Below are 17,484 nucleotides of genomic sequence, written 5' to 3' on the forward strand. Positions count from 1 at the left end.
CATTCCACCAATCATAATTTTTCATTGTGTTCATTTTTTTGTAATTATAAGAGGTTGATTAATCATTTTTATTGTGTAGGATGTTAATCATGGATGTTATCATCTTCATTATTTTAATTTTAGAGAAATACATGAAACAGTTTCATTAAGTAGTATATGAAACAATTTCATAATCATATATGAAACAACTTCATCAAAAAAATATTATATGAAACAATTTCACAAGATTAAACAATTTCATGAAAAATTTTCATAAGATTACAACGGATGAGAGTAGTTTTTACAAATTGGAGTGGTTTTCATTTGATCGCTCATATATATATATATATATATATATATATATATATATATATATAGGGGCTTAATCAAATGAGACCTGAGTTGTTTGTGATAACTGTGAGATCCAATATAAACCACAAATCAACGGATAAATTATGAAATTAATAATTATGGTAGTTTGAGTTAAAATTATAATTAGATGACATTTTAGACATTTTAAAAAACTCCTCTCTTCTCTCTCATCTCTCATCTCTCATCTTTCCGACCTCCAAGTTCCGGCCTCCGGTGAACAAAAATCCGGCAGGTACCAAGTAATCACAAAGATACACAATGTGATACCCATTGTGATATACAATGGTACTCAAATGGTATCACAGTATATCACAATGGGTATGATATTGTGTATCTTTGTGATTACTTGGTATCTGCCGGATTTTTGTTCACCGAAGGCTGGAGATTGGAGGTCGGAGAGATGAGAGATGAAAGAGAAGAGAAGAGAGGAGGGATGAGTTTTTAAAAAATACCTAAAATGTCCTCTAATTATAATTTTAACTCAAACTACCATAATTATTAATTTCCTAATTTATTCGTTGATTTGTGGTTGAGACTGGATCTCACAGTTACCACAAACTAATCAGTTCTCTCTTGAATGAGCCCATATATATATATATATATATATATATAATTAACCTGGATATCCAACCCGCTATGCGAGTCGATTAATCCCAGGGCGACCACCTGCTTTGCAGATAGCCCGGAGTCACTGCATTTGAACCTCCATAGCTACAAGAGGATTTTATTCCTTCTTGGATGTGAACCTGTGACCTCCTAGTACTTTTGACCTTTGGAGCCAAGCTCAAACCAATCAGACACCAAATGAAATATATTGGATACAATTTATTTGGTTTTATAGATGTTTCTTTGAAAAAAAACCAAACTCATATATTTGAAAACCCCAAAAATATTCCACCAATCTATATTTCTTTCTTTCCCCCAAGAGAAACTATGTCCAAATGTATATATGCTGAGAATCTGTGCAGTAACAAGTTGCCTTAGAGCAATGCTGCATCTGAGGATGCTCCAATTGTAGATTTTCGAATCGAATGACGTGTTTAAGAAACCGTTATCATTCCTTCTCGGCTATAACAACGAAAACATCCTTCACCGACCACCTTCGTTTCTCCAATTTTCCTGGAGGATTGATGATGGCTTTCTGTACATTGCCTATACGGTACCCGATTACTATTTCTCTCCTTTGTCTAGCACGCAACAGTATTTCGTAAAAACTCAGCTCTTCGCCTTCCTTAAGGTATAGATCTGCTTGCCTTATGTGCATCTCGTTCCCCTGGTTCGCAAAAAAGATGGATAACCTTTTAATACGAGCTCAACAAATATATTCGGCCCCATGGAAATGACAAAACTGCAAATTTTGTTTAATTAAAACAAGAATAATACTCCCTCCGTTCCAAAATAAGCGCCCACACTTCAATTTTAGTTTGTTCCAAAGAACTGTCCACTTTCAAAAGTGTCTTGCTTTCCAATTCTACCCTTAATTATGAGATGGAAAAACTCATTATTCCCTCTACTATAAAGGGTAAAATTGCCATTTAATTAAAACTGTGAGTGTTTTCATTGTGGACATTTATTTTGGAACATCGAGTGTTTTCAATAGCATTCAACTCCATGGCCTTGGCTAATGCGGAAATTAATACCAAATTGTCATTCTTGATGAGTTCATACTAGAAATGATGTTATGATGAACTGAGCCCTTTCTTCTGCCAGACAACGTTTAGGAAAGAACTTTTTTGTTTCTCCTTCCCTCAGAAAGTATACTGATTATTCCAACCGAAAAATTATTGTGTTGTTTATATAGCATGGTACGATTGTTCTTTTGGATTCGAAGATTTAGGGTTTGGGATTGGGAATCGGGGCTTCCTTTGCTTTGTTCTATGTGTGTTTGGGCGTCATCTTACATTTTTTGTGTTTTCAAGTGCCTACTCGTTTACTTTTTCTTACTTATTTTTCTCGTTTTATTATTACCATGTGTTAGTTATTGTTCCTTTTACCGGTCTGCTCACACTCTTACATAAGCTCGGGCCTTCACGAATACAACTACTCTACTCTTTGGGGTCGAGGACAGGCCAGAGTACATAATACCCTACTTTCGAGCGGGATTAATTGGGTATGTTTTGTTTGGTTTTAACAAAAATTGGGTATTAGGTGACTGGCATGTTGATTGCATTTTCAAGGTGATAACTACTTTCGATCCAATTGAAATGATATAGCCCACGTACATCTGCACAGAAATATCAACTCATAACTCGACTCGACTCGTCTCAACTCAATAAGGCCTTGGGTTTGCTCCCTAGTGGTCAACAGTTCGAGTCCACTTAGGGCCACTGAAGGTTTGCCTAATTGAGGTGCGCGCAATCTGGCTCCGTGGCTCGAACACTCACGGTTATCCAAAAATACCAAATCACACTCAGAGGTTGAATTTGGGGGTAGAGTCAAGGTCTGCATAGAAATCTAAGATTTAAATTTAGTTGGATTTCGTATTTTGAAGTTGAACATAGATGACCCGATGTCGTAGGTTAAAATCCTACAGAGACTGGGAAGGATGCACCTCTGGTGTACCAGTTATCGTGCCCACTGTATTTCTTTTAACGATGTGGAATGGGTTATGTTATAGTGTTCGAAAGTGCATTGTACTCATTTTAAGAAAACAAAATCGTATATAAAACGATGCAATCTAAAGATCACATACACGAGTTTTTTAAAAGCTAAAAAAAATGTTACCTCTTCAGCAAAAAGCTCCTCTAGGACATCATTTATTTGACGATCCTCTGCAACCATTGCCAACGCCATGCTGACAAGCTCATTTGATAGAACGTAATCGCTAATCCTTGACATAGATAATAGATTTTTGGTCCTTGGGTCAAGAATTTCACTAATTATAACCGACTTATCTGAAGCCTGCTGCATTTCCCCTATCCAAGAACCTTGTGAAAAGCTACCTTTGCGACCTTGAGTAGCCTTGGCTTCTCGGTATGGAAGACGCTTAGCCTGCAAAGCAAACATATTTAAGTACGATTAAGGTCTTATGGCTTGTAACTATAGAAACTATATTTACAACTTTACCCTTCATTATGAGATGGAGAGAGAGAGGGGGGGAGAAGGTTTGCCTCTTATCATTAAGGGTAAAACTGTCATTCAGGTAATTAAAAATTATAATAAATTACAAATTTCTTAAACTGTATTCTTTTTGTTGCGGACATTTATTTTAGGACAGAGGGAGTAATATTTGAAGCCTACTTGAATGGTAAGGTGCAAAAGGATACTAGATACCATAACCTTGTAATAAGTGTATTAAAGTAAGATAAAAACTTGAATGCAAATAGGTCGAACAAATGTTTTCTGCACGCAAATAGCTTTTGTGCACATGGACGATAATACTTGAGGCGTCTACTGGCTGGTATACAGCTCTCAAAAGAAAGCACCAAAGTTTACAATTCAAGATGAAAGGGAAATTATAAACCGGTCCATAATAATGCATCAACACCCAAGTACCTGGATGTCACGTATTAATAGCAGTGTAGCAAGAGATCTTGAATCAGCCTGTATTGCTGAATCTTCTACTGATTCATCAGCCAGAATCAAGATCTGTAAGAACCATTATTAATATCAGGATTTCAAGCTGAGAACATCATAAAAATAAGCACCTTCAGGTAATAGCACGTAAAATCTTGTATAGCTAATAATCTAATAGGTTACCACATGAGGCAATATCAAGAATTAGGTATGCTGCTATGATAAAGCAGAAAAACATGCATCTCTAGCCCACAAATGGCAAACAGTATTCCCAGGCTCAGATTAATCCAAAAAGAATTAACACCCGATTATGGTTTCATCTCTTGGGATGAGCAACTAAGGTTAGACATGGCAATTTTAGGCATATCTGAGGATATGGCCTCAAATAGTTGTTCTTGGAGATGCAAGATTAGAGTAGCAGACTAGGGATGGGAATCTGTAGCTAGCCTAGACGAGAGGAAGGGATCTGAAGAGGTAAGGGTGGGTGTAGGGTTAGTGGGCCGACAGCTAGATCTCCTGAGTCCTAGGTTAGACTAGGGGTGTGTTGGCCTTCCTACCTTGGTTGCTTCTATTTGTATGTTTTGTTAGTTTATTTGTTTATCTATATGTTTCAATGTTGTTGCTTACTTCTAATGCGTTTCAAATTTTAACCATACCCTTCTTATTTTAGAGTTCTTCTAATTTCTATTTCCGCAGTTTTTCTGAGCAAGCTTTATCCTTTCTTTTCGCACACTTTGCAAAGTTGGCTCTTCACGGAAATAGTCAATTAACTCTTTGGGGTAGAGGTTAGGCCTGCATACATCCCTCAAGCCCCACCTCCAGGTGGGACATACTGGGCTGGTTTGGTCTGATTTGGTTTATAAGGATTAAGGCATTACTAAGAATAAGGTCCAGCAGTATGAAAGAGTCATCTATCAAGCTTTGTGTTTCAAATTTCTTACACATCTAGAATCCCATGTTTATCGTAGACATAAAAGGTTATATGATGAACTTTAAATCTACTTCTACTCACTGAATCAAAAGATTCCAATGGAAGGCTTTCCAGGTGACGACGTATTACAGCATTGCCTTCACGATGAACCAATGTTATATTCATCAATCGCTCAATGTCTAAACCACCATCAATGAGCTTATGTTCCCTCACGCCTTCCACAACTTCATTGAACATCCATAACTCTGAACCTGGTGCTAGGAAGGCATCCAGTACCTAATATGGAAAACAGAAAAAGAGTTCAAAGCAAACTTATGCAAACAAAGTTAAATGGAGTACATGAATTATTCTTAAAGATTAAGAAATGCTTAGAAAAAGCATTGCTGAGGGTCAAGGAAATTTCTGACATGTCTACCCCCAAAAAAGTGAATGTTTGGAACACGTCAGATTCCTTGTGCCTTTACCGTGATCATATCTTCAATATCTCTCCGCCAACCACACAGAAGTATCTTTTCCATGGAATTGGGACCAATGAATTCCTTAGGTAGATTTCCTCTCCACACCTGCAGCATTCAGGTGCAGAAAAGAAGAAATTAGGGGCTTTGATTGATAGAACTCACCACAATCATATCATCAATGTCCCGCCTCCATCCACAAAGTAGAATCTTCTGGGGCTTTCTTGCTGGTCGGGAAATGTGTATGAATGGTGCTTCTTTCACCTGATGACCAAATTTATTATAGTTTTATTATGTTATGCCCCACTCGTTGAATTCCATGGTAGCAGTCACCTTAACGTGCATAAAGTAATAGCATTCTTTCAGAAAGTGACAAGTCCAAAGGTGTGGATCTTGTTCGAGTCTTGGTAAGTTGGTCAACTAATATGATGAATAGTAAAAAGAAAGATGATTAAACTGAAGACTGGTGATGCAAACCAAGTCAAAATCATAGAAAGAAGAGAGGTGGGGCAACGCTTTATAAACCTGGGAAACGACTGCTTAGAAGTACTAGACATCTACAAGCCACACATATGACTGAAAATGTTGAACAACTCACTCCTTGTCCCATCACACTACAATTTACTCAAATATGGCAATAGCAGCTATACATGGAGTACAAAACATGCAAATGAAATGTGTTTAAGGTCAGTCTTAACCAAACTGACCCAGTAAATTCCACTCAAAAATAAGGTCTGAGAAGGGTGAGATGTACACAGACCTGACCTCTACCCCAACAGGGTAGAGCATCTGTTTTTGTGAAGACCATAAAGCAGACCATATTGTCTATGTTAATATATGCTAAAAAGGGTCAAGGGCCTATGCCTTTATAAAGTGGGTAACCATATTGTCTTTTTCCTTTTTACCTTTTCATCGGGGAGAGGGCATTGAAACACATAATTTTCACATTAGATAAAAGAAAATTTCATCTGTCTAAGCAAAGAGCATAGGTCAACCTTCTATCTTTGCCAAGGAACCTACACCAATCACCCTCATTTATGTGCACAGAATATTAGACACAAAGATATCTTCATAAAACCATTTTGGGTGAGGATTCACTGAGTGTTGATTTACTGTACACTCTTGGAATAGCTCAAATGTAAGAGATTAGTTGGCAGCATGGAAAAATTTAAGCATTTGATCTGATGATGTTTAACTTTTTGAATGCTGATTCCAGGAGGTCTTGATGATTGTGCATTTTGTGCATATTTAGAGACGGTTTACATCTATAGAAAATCATGGAATTACAGAAGTGACTGCAATCCTTGTGGAAACCACAATGGAAAACAGGTGAACCATTCAAGACTGAAAATTGGTCCAAGTTGAACTCTTCCTCACAGAAACTGTCAAAAGCTGAGTTATTTTACAACAAAGAAGTATCAAATCATCTTGTTCTGAAGGAAAGAAAATCACCGTTGGTAATGCTACTGGAGCATATGTATCATCATCCTCCGCTATAACAAGCACTTCGTCCCCTTCTTGTAGAACATAGGAGTCATCAGGATTAAGGATAATTTTCCCCCCACAGGAGACCGACTTTACTCCACAAGGGATAGCATCCGGAAAGCTAATCAAGACATCCTCAAAATGCATACCATCCAACTGTGGCCATCTTTTAATGTAGAACTCACAATTTTCAAACCCAAGAATATCTTCCCACACCTGCATGACGGTCATAGGGTAGAAAAAGGATCAAAAATGTCAAACATATAGCAAAGGATAAGATTAAAGACTAGATTTTTTGTATCCAGATGAGACCTAACAAAGTAGTTAAGTCAACAAAATCTGGTCAGTTAGGGTGCGCTTGGTACGAGGACGGGACTAGACGGACAGGACCAGGCGGGCGAGGTAGGTGGCAAGGTTTTAGGTCAATATGACATGGGTAGTTTACTAATTTACCAAGCTTATCCAATCTCCAAGACTTTTGTTCCACCTATTTTGGTGAGACAAAAAAATGCATTTGTGTCCCACTTAGTCCTGTCCTGTCCCAATCTAAACGTCGCACCAAACGTGTGACACAAGTTTTTGCTCCGTCATGTCCCACATACTAAATGCACCCTTATTAACTCAGAGAGTGAGTTATATTATAGGCAACAAAAAACCATAACCGGAAAGCAAGGTTCTTTCTACTTTTCTCATGAACATAGCTATAAGATTGTAAATCCATACAAAAGATCTACAAGAAAAATTAACTGCTGACCTGTGCAAGGCCAGGCTGTCTAGCACACTGAATCATTAAACGACCAATTACATCATGTGCCACAACGGTTTCAACAAGATCCCCACCTACAAGTTTAACAAGGACCTCATTGTCTAGATCACCGAGCTCCACCACAATGTGTCCTCGAAGTCCATCCTTTACTCCGGTTAGGCTTAAAACTGTTCTCAAAGCTCGTGCATCACTCTGCATTAGATCATATGTCTGGGTATAATTGTCATTTAATGCATAAAAGAACAGGAATGTACATGCCATTTTTATATAACCTGGTCTGCATTTCCATCTTCAGCAAGGACAATTATTGCACGTGCCTTGGAGACAGATACCTATGAAGTTGATCCCACCATTAAACAATCAGATAGCATGTAAAGAGAGTTTGTTTAATGTCAAATTCCATTTAGCATAAACTACACTAAAGACTTTATGAAAGGGCTTGTTAAATATGGTATGATAGAATAAACTGCACTAGAAGTCTTTGTACCTTTTTTAGGTCGGCCAATATTAACGGGCTTCCACTTCTGCATATGACGGATGTTTGTCTAAAGTCAAATTCCATTTTAGCAATGTCAAGTTCCATCTCTTCTTTGTCTCGCTCAGCCATCACCACCACAATCCCTCCACCCAAACTCTCATTTGCTATAGCAAGTTGATTCAACAGTGATCCCTGAACCCAGAAAAGCATTGATAATTAGAAGCATCTGAGGTTTGTAACCAGTTTAATTTAAAAAATGTAACAAGACCAATCTCTGGCCATTTGAAATACCCACCAATTTATCACTCCAACCAAGAATCAACGTGTGGTCTTTCTTAACCACCTCGCTTCTTCCTTTCCTCAGTGAGTCAAACTTTTCGGATATTGCATCAGTAACAAGTCCAAGCATCATTGCAAATATAAGCATCCCACCAAAGCTTATGGAGACCGAAACTAACCTTGGACCAACTCCCTCAGAGTTAGCATGGTTTCCTGAATCAGCAACAAACGACCACGATAACCAAAGGCAATCTGCCAAACTATCATCAGTAACACCAAAGAGTGCCAACCCACCAACACCAATAAGTAGAAGAGTTGCCACCAGCAATGCCAATGGCTTTGAATATGGGCGTACTGATAAAAACACGTCTACCTTATAAGCTAGCTGCTTATTCAAGGATGCCTCTTCCTTTAAATTATCTGGTGATTTTGACTTTGAAATGTACTCCACATACTTGAGAAATACAAAAGGAATAGAAAGAAGTGTTACTGAGACAACCAATGCTATAGTTTTCAAACTCTTGTTGGGAAGATTGATGGTTTCTTGGGAGTTGAAATCATCAAAATCCATAGGTTCCAGTAAATTGCAGACTTGTAATCTCCCATTGAGCTTTATAATCTGGGCCTACAAACAGCAAAACATACTATCTATAGTATGACCAGAAAAGGTATGGAACACAATAGTTTATAAAGTACCATTACCTGAAGATCATTGGCCTGATTATGCAAAGAAATATTCTTGTGCAGCAGAGAAGAAAAGGTTGTGATCAGAAGCTGGACCACACAAAAACGAACACATTACAAAACCCTTTATTTTGATCCAGTTCATGTACATAGAAGAAATAACAAACAACATGAAAGCGAGATAAAGAACCAACAGCGACTAGAAACGCCATATGCCACCGGAATTTCAACCGACCACCAGCCAAGTCGATAAACGTGTTCCGAATGGAAGTTTTGTCGTCGGAAACATGCAATTTTTGGGGAATTTGTTGTGCGAGTGATGAAACAGCAACTTCAGGCGCTGGGGATCTTTGATAGCGTCGAGAGAAATTGGTACGGCGTGAGAATCCTGCATACTTGACGTCACGATGAGAGGAGGAGGCTGGAGAAGATGATGAAGGTCTAGGATAGGTAGAGAATCTTCTGGTAGGAGTCTTGTGTAGATGATCGGAGGAGGAGTGGATGAAGGAGGGGGATGGGGAGGGGAAGAACCAGTCTCGGCTGACAGACGGTGGCGATGACTCGTGTGAGTCCATCGGTGAGGGTTTCCCTCGCCGTCTGTGATTTCCAAGTTTAAATATGTTTCTAAGTCAACGATCAGTTTTGTGACCAAGACACGACGGCCTGTTTTTTTTTTTAAAAGCACCATCAATATTTCAATTATTTGGTATAATTAATTAAAATAGTCATGTTTTTTTTGATGATATTAATCTGGATATCTAATTCGTTATGCAAGTCGATTAATTTCAGAACGACAATCAAGGGATGGACCCAAAAAAAAAATTAAACAGTGGCATCATTTGACCATAAAAAAAATTTGGAATTTTTTTCAAACGGTGACACCGTTTGACCATAAGAAACAGATATACGGAATTTTTTTCAAATTGTGGCACCGTTTAACTATAAGAAACAAATATATGGAATTTTTTTCAAATGATGGCACCGTTCGACTAAGAAAATGACACTAACATAATTCGGACTTGGGAGTGGGGTGGAATAAAAGCGTTATAAACCAACTTTACCAAATAAAACTTGTTCTCATTGTAGTTTCAAAATACATACGGTGGTACACAACAAATTAATATGGTTGCTCCGTTCACGAAACCTAATTTTTTTACTCTTCGACAGAGAAACAATACGGTGGCACGTGCCACTCATGGCACTTAACTAGGTCCGCCCATGCGACCATCTGCTTTTTAGATAACCCGGAGTCACCCATTTGAACCTCCGTGGTCACGAGGGGATTTTTTTCTCCTAGAATTTGAACATGGGACCTCCTGATACTTTTAATCTTTGGAGTCAAGATCAAACCAATTAGACACCACCCATGTGGTTGAAAAATGCACAAAATAGGCTTGCAGAATCATCTATCAAGCATGCGCCGTTAATTGCAAGGCCATCAGTCATGAGATAAAAAATTTCGATAAAAGCATGAGAATGCTGCATGATGCGACGCTGGTCTGTATTAGGCCAAAAATTTATCACAAGTTATGCCCTTTATAACTGGTTTTTGGTAAACAATCTGGTATTTCCATCTTAAGATTTTTGGATGTGTTGTACACGTTCCAATTATCCCGTCACAACGTAATTAATTGAGTCCTTAGATTTGTTGATTGTCATTTCAATGAACCTCTATTCTGATATTAGGGGGGAGACTAAGGTGTCATTTACCAAACGTTTACCTGAGTAAGCGCTTACCAAGTCAATTTACTTTACCGGATGAATATGACAACGACTAAGAATCTTAACGGTAAGAGCGAAGGCAAGAATCGAGAGTATTATCCGGTAAGTGATGATGACGACTCTTACCATGGTTAGCGCTTACCGGGATAAATTGTTGCATACGATGTGTTTTAGTGAATAAAACCCTACCTGGTAAGTAAGCGTTTACCAAGTCTAATTTACCTCACCGGATAAATATGGTAAGGACTAGGAATCTTACCCGGTAAGAACGAGATAAGGACCATGAGTCTTACCCGATAAGTGAGGGCGATGACTCTTACCACGGAAGCACTTACCGGGTGAATTGTTTCATACAATGTCAATTTTTTATGGATTAAAATCTTACCCGGTAAGTAAATAACAGTGTTAAATTTTACCCGTAAGCACTTACTGGATAAGTGTTTGGTAAACGGCCCTAAATTGTTGGGAAACAACAGTAGTTGAAATAAATTATCATATATTCATAACCATAAGGATATTGTCTAATTGGTTAGAACTTGAGCTTCAAAAGTAAAAAATACTTGGAGGTCCCATATTCAAATCCAAGGATGAATAAAGATCCCCTTGTGACCACAGAGATTCAAATGCGGTGACTCATGACTACTCGCAAATCAGGTGGTCGTCCCGAGATTGTTTCCACTTTTTGTTGATTAACTACATCCTCGCGTCCTCTTGTAAATTATCATGTTCTTAATAAGTAATTTTTGCCAAAAATATGACCTTTTTTTATCTTTTTTTTTAAGTATATAATATTTATATACGACAAATGTAACAAATAAACTCACACATCATCCTCACCTATGGTGAGATTTGAACCCTGACCTCCTAGAAGGCCAAGGGCTACGATACTGCAAATTGCAAAAATTTGTGAAACCAACCAAAAAACTAAATAAGTTCCCAATAACGATAGAATTCAGCTAAAAACACATCGTACGCAATACGTAGTCTTGTGTTACTCGAAAGGTCAAAGTCGATTCAATTCGAAAAATGTGATAATCTCGAAATTGACATAATTGATTTTTCCTTGGATCAAACTGCGTCGACTTTTCACTCCCAATCAAACCTACGACTTTACAGGTCTTTGATCCACCTTAAAGGTATAACCGCTCAAGAAAATTATTGGATCCACCACTGATTAAAAGTCCAAACGATAATTCATTTATAGAGCTTAACCAACTAATTACAAAAATGTGTTTACTGATCCAAAAATGGTGACCATATCATATGTCTCGACTGCTAATTCTTTGGTAAAAATCAATGTCCACAAATGAGCTAGGGATATGCAGAAAATCAACCGATCTAATTGTAATCGATTGATCCAATTAGAACCGATCGACCATAATTGGATATCCAATTGTAATTGGATCGGATCAAACTGAAAATTTTAACATCCAATTTGGATTGATCGGTTCTCGGATGGCAGTCCAGAACCGACCAAAATCGAACCAATCAACATCCAACTACCCATCCAATTAATCATCCGATGATTATCCAATTGTCCATCTAACCATAAATTGGATTGGATTGAATCGGTTATCTAATGTTAATCGGATCGGATCGGTTGACAAAATCCAACATCCAATGGATGATTGGATTAGTTCGGTTTCCCTCACATCTAATAGATGTCAACCGATAAACAACCCTATATAAAGGCACCAGCTTTAAAGACAAATGTCCTTTCTAAATAACGATTAAAAATACTATCTCAAATACAATTGTTAATTAAGTTCCGGATAAAATTTAGGGAAGTTATGAAAATCAAGAGATCTCAATGAATTGTGTCTTGAATAGGATACCGTGAAATTGAAATCAAGTCAATGCTGACAACATATAACAAAACGTTAAACTTAATAAATAACTAAAAAGGTATTCGCATAATATAACAAGATGCATTTCGATTTTAATGTTTTGTTTTATTATTTGCCTCTATAGATGTTATAATACGATTTTATGTGTTTTTAAAAAATCGATAATATTTTTAAATAAAATATAAATTTGAAGATATCATAAAATTTTAAGAAAAATATATCAATGTTAGTATCAAATTAGCTATTTAAAAGTTCTTATTTTTTGTGTAAATCCTTTAATTTAATTTTTTATTATAATTTAATTTAAGTTTAATAACGAAGTAATTTATTTTTGGTTTAATTATATAATATTTTACAAAGATAATGTCATAACTCAATGATTATTTAAAATGAGATGTTTATCTTGTATTTTATTATATTTATCTGCATTCTGTTATACGAATTCAGACATAGAGTTTTAATAACTTGTACTTACGGACAATCTATTTGTAATCTTGAATACTAAGTATTGTATGTATAAAAAATAGTTTTTAATTTTTTTATTAAATATTTATAATATAATATAGATTATAAGCATCATGAAAAAATATATTAGAATTTTTTTTAAATAAATAAATAATTTGCCAAAATGAGAAGATGCTTTGTAGCTAACTCATAATTGTCTCATTTAGCAACACTCCAATGCTTGCAATTATTTGAAACATATCAATCATTTTTTTTTCCAACTTCCCCAAATTTGGACAAATTTTGTACGGTTTCTTGCATTCGTGGTTTAGGTTTATTTGGCAGTTGCTGAATGGTTTAGTGCAAAATAATTAAAAGGCTTTCGTGATATAGTGTAATATAAAATATATTTGTTTGGTAATTATTTACAATGAAATCAAGGCGCTTAACAGTTAAGAGAGGTTCATGATACAAAATCATTCAAAGGGTTTTAGAACCATTAAGAAGCAGACTTTTTTTTGTCAAACAAGATTCACCTCTTAATGATTCAGATGTTGCCTCTTAATGGAACTATTAAGAGGTAAACAAACAACCCCTTAGTGGCTAGTCTCTCTTAACAAGCAGTCGTCGTACCATAGCCCAACCACTTATTTTTAACTAGAAGGGTATATGTGCAATGCAGCGAGATACATTTCGATTTTAATATTTCGTTTTATTCTGTCTCCATCGATGTTATAATACAATTTTATGGTGTACTGAAAAAACGATAATATTTTTATTTTTTTTAATAAAATATAAATTTGAAGGTATCATAAAATTTTGAAAAAAAAATGTATCGATTTTAGTATCAAATTAGATATTTAAAAATGCTTGTTTTCTTTTGAATAATTTCTTTAATTCAATTTTTTTATTATAATTTAATTGAGATTTAATAATTAAGTAATTCATTTTTATCTTAATAATATAACTTTTTTACCATCATGGATTTCAAGGACGACAAGAAGATTGGGACTCAATGGAGTAGTTTTTGGAATTTGAACAAGTTATTAGGTTACGTGTTTTGTATTTGAACATGTTATTTGCTTATGTGTTTGATATTTGACTATTTGGTAACGTAGATTTTCTATTTGAACAAGTTTTTGGAAGTTGACCAAGTTTGATATTGAATAAGCTTTTATTTATAATTTTATTTATGTGATGCTGCGTATACAAATACTCGAGGATTTATGGCGTCGTATTGTAGTGTTAGATATTGGCTTGGAGATTTTCGTCGTTGACGAACAATGAACAAGTATGAAAAGTTTAATCATTCTCATGCAAAGCTTAGAAATGTTATTAAACATTCTTATGGTGTCCTGAAAGCACGTTTTCCGATATTGAAAAGGATGACACCATTTACGCTTAAGGTTCAAAGAGACGTTATTGCATGCTTTGGCGGTTCACAACTTCATACGAAAGGAAGGTAAAAGTGATGAGTTATTTTTTGAGTATGATCAAACCAACGAGCAAGGGGACGACTATGGGGATGCAACTGAAGATGTTCAATCGCATGGAGTGCTGCTGACCAAACATATATGGCTAGTTTAAGAGAAGAAATTACAACACAATTAATGCAAAATAAATATTGATTCTAGTTCTTATGAGACTTTATCCGTGTTTTCTATTGTGTGTTGAATCAAATAACGTAGTTTATAAATGGTTTAAATGATTAGATATTTCAGTTAAATCTAATTAAAATGAATTCATTCATATTTTCAAACTTCAAATGTTTGTTAGTTTACAAAAACAAACAGTCTTATTGATTTAGATTTCAGACTTCAAACATAAAAACAAACAGTCCAACTGATTCAGACTTCAGACTTCAGTATCACCTCTTATAAATCAGAAATGAGATTAGACTTCAGACTTCATCATCATCTCTTATAAATCAGAAGTGAAATTAGACTTCAACAACTCTTAAAAACAAACGGTTTAGATATATTTCATAATTCAAGGGTGTTATACCATGAAGTTGTGATAACATTGAGAACTATTGCATCATGTGCTATTTCATATGATTTTTTTTTTAATTTAAGACTATGATTTAAAATATTGATTAGTATATATTGATTTAACAATGTGAACCTTTTTAGCATGTTTGTAAGACAAAAAAGTTACACGTAAAACAATTTCACATTATGAACCAAATACATATGAAGCAAACAAATTGTGAAATAAATATATATGAGAAAAAATCATGTGAAACAATACCTTAAGTTAAAGTTTCTCACAATTATCACACTATATAGAGTCCTCATTTGATTACGCCCCTATGTATGTAGACTATATGGAACAAAACTTAGAGGGCTTTTGGTTTGTAGAATGTTTTTGAATGAAGTGACACATGTCAACGAAATTAGAATATAATGAAAGTGGAATAGATATTTGAAGGAATTTACCGTACATTTGTTTTGTAAGAATCCATCAAAATCAACTAACCAAACATAATGTTGTAATTCGGTCAATGGAATTGAGCATTCCAATTCCTCTCAGTTTCATCGAAATCCAATCAACCAAACGACTCACTAAAGTTTTTTGCTCCATTCTGAAACCTTGAATATGCATGGGAATGGGGTGGGGACCTCTATCCCTGTCGGGGAATATAATCACATCCCCATCCCTAATGGGGGAAACGAATTTTTTTTTCCGGTTTAATTTTTAAATAACTTATATAACTTATATAAGTACTCGGGGTAACCTGTTATCATGTTGATGTGGTGAGTGATGTAGTATTCAACTCAGTATTATTTGCTAACGTGATTAATGACATAAATTTTTTTAATCTAAAATTAGTCTTCAACCAGTTACTCAGGTACTTAAACGTTTAAAACTTTACATCTTAATTACCAAAATAAAAGTTTTAAAAGTAAATTACCTAAAATAAAAATCAAGTTAACATACGTTACATTTTCATGCAATTTTCATAATGTTTAGATCTATTCAAAATCATCCAATCTATATGCATCAAGCAATACCTTATTTATATATTTTTCAACCTTTAAGAATCTTAAACCATATCTAATAAAAATATTAAAATAATAAATTCTATAATTAATAAAGTATTAAGTTTTCAAAATAAAGCATCTTGACGGAACAAAAGCACTAGCCGTTGCAGAAATCATTTGCCCAAACTAGCCGTTATAAACCCAACGGTCATCAGACAGCTAACGCTACAATTCCGTGTGTGTGTATATATAACATACACACTAACTCCGTTATCATCAACTCATCTCTTCACTTCAATCTCATCCCATYTCCGACCGCCTGCAATCAATTCGCCACCACCGTCGATAGCCGGAAAACTCCAWTAATTCATACAAAAATGGGTCTCTCAAGYGACGCTCAATCTCACTACAAGACCCACAAATTCTTCCTCATCTGCAACTACATCTTACTCGGCGCCGCCTCCAGTTGCATCTTCCTAACTCTCTCCCTCCGCCTGTTCCCCTCCGTCGCCGGGGCACTCCTCGTCCTCCTCCACATCGGCACAATCGTCGGTGCCATCTCAGGGTGCAACGCGGTGTCGGCAGGGTCAAACCGGTGGTACGCCGCCCACATGGTGGCGACCGTCTTGACGGCTATCTTCCAGGGATCCGTATCGGTTCTGATATTCACGACGACTTCGAATTTCTTGGGGGCGTTGAAGTCGTACGTCAGGGAAGAYGATGCGGCGGTGATCTTGAAAATGGCGGGGGGGCTCTGCGTATTGATGTTTTGCTTGGAATGGTTGGTTCTGACGCTTGCTTTCTTCTTGAGATACTATGCGGTTATGGAGGGTAGCCGGAACGGCGGGAAGGTTCAGGCGGAGGATCCAAAGGGGTGGACACCGCCGTTCCATGTTTAGAGAAGAAACTGATGATGATCAATCAAGATTGAAGAAGAAGAAAGACAAATTAAATTCATTTGTCTCTTTTATTATTATTATTATTATTATTTATTTTTTGAATATTGATGCTTGTAATCTTTTAATTTATTTATTTTAAATATAATTTAACTTTTTCAAAATGTGAATTCTTATTGGTTCTTTGTTTAATTTTTAAATTTTTGCTATAAATTGTTTGATTTAATTTTTAATTTTTTCGAAAATTTTGTAAAAATAAAATGCAAACGACAAAAAGTTGTTTCAAAATTTTGTATTAGGGGGTGTTTGGGGCTTATTTAAAACAACTTATGCTTTTTCGTAAAAATGCTTATTAACTTATGTGGTATCAAACTGAAGTTAAAAAACAGGGTTAAAATTGTAAACTGGTAATAAGCAGTTTTTCATAAGTCATAAGCAGTTGTCAAAAACAACTTATTACCGGTTTGGCACCGGTATAAGCAGTTTTTTACTTCTTTTCCAAACACCAGAAAACAACTTATCACCGGTGCCAAACTCAAATAAGTTAAAAAACAGTTTTTATAAGCAATTCCAAGCACCCCTTAGACCTTAAAGTAATGAAATTGAAGTTCACTTTTTCTATTTTGAATCATATCTTCATTTTTTA

At 35.7% G+C, this 17,484-nt stretch overlaps 2 protein-coding genes across 2 annotated transcripts; one reads left to right on the plus strand and one right to left on the minus strand.

Annotated features, from left to right (window-relative positions):
- Positions 1–1,166: 1,166 nt before the first annotated feature.
- LOC112520104 (ion channel CASTOR-like) lies at positions 1,167–10,203 on the minus strand. Its single transcript, XM_025128405.1, has 13 exons — positions 10,103–10,203; positions 9,140–9,542; positions 8,964–9,035; positions 8,278–8,886; positions 7,992–8,174; positions 7,777–7,836; positions 7,493–7,696; positions 6,706–6,954; positions 5,263–5,361; positions 4,880–5,074; positions 3,847–3,939; positions 3,076–3,342; positions 1,167–1,624 (listed from the first exon to the last, which is right to left on the minus strand). Exons 1-13 carry the CDS (start codon positions 10,201–10,203, stop codon positions 1,406–1,408), a joined length of 2,754 nt encoding a protein of 917 aa, XP_024984173.1. The 3' UTR covers positions 1,167–1,405.
- A 5,897-nt stretch (positions 10,204–16,100) lies between these two features.
- On the plus strand, positions 16,101–16,909 carry LOC112520440. Its single transcript, XM_025128830.1, has one exon. The coding sequence runs from the start codon at positions 16,320–16,322 to the stop codon at positions 16,839–16,841; it is 522 nt and encodes a 173-aa protein (XP_024984598.1). The 5' UTR covers positions 16,101–16,319; the 3' UTR covers positions 16,842–16,909.
- Positions 16,910–17,484: the final 575 nt, after the last annotated feature.

The sequence above is a fragment of the Cynara cardunculus genome, assembly GCF_001531365.2.
Source record: "Cynara cardunculus var. scolymus isolate 2C chromosome LG 10, CcrdV1, whole genome shotgun sequence".
NCBI classification, from domain to species: Eukaryota; Viridiplantae; Streptophyta; class Magnoliopsida; order Asterales; family Asteraceae; genus Cynara; species Cynara cardunculus.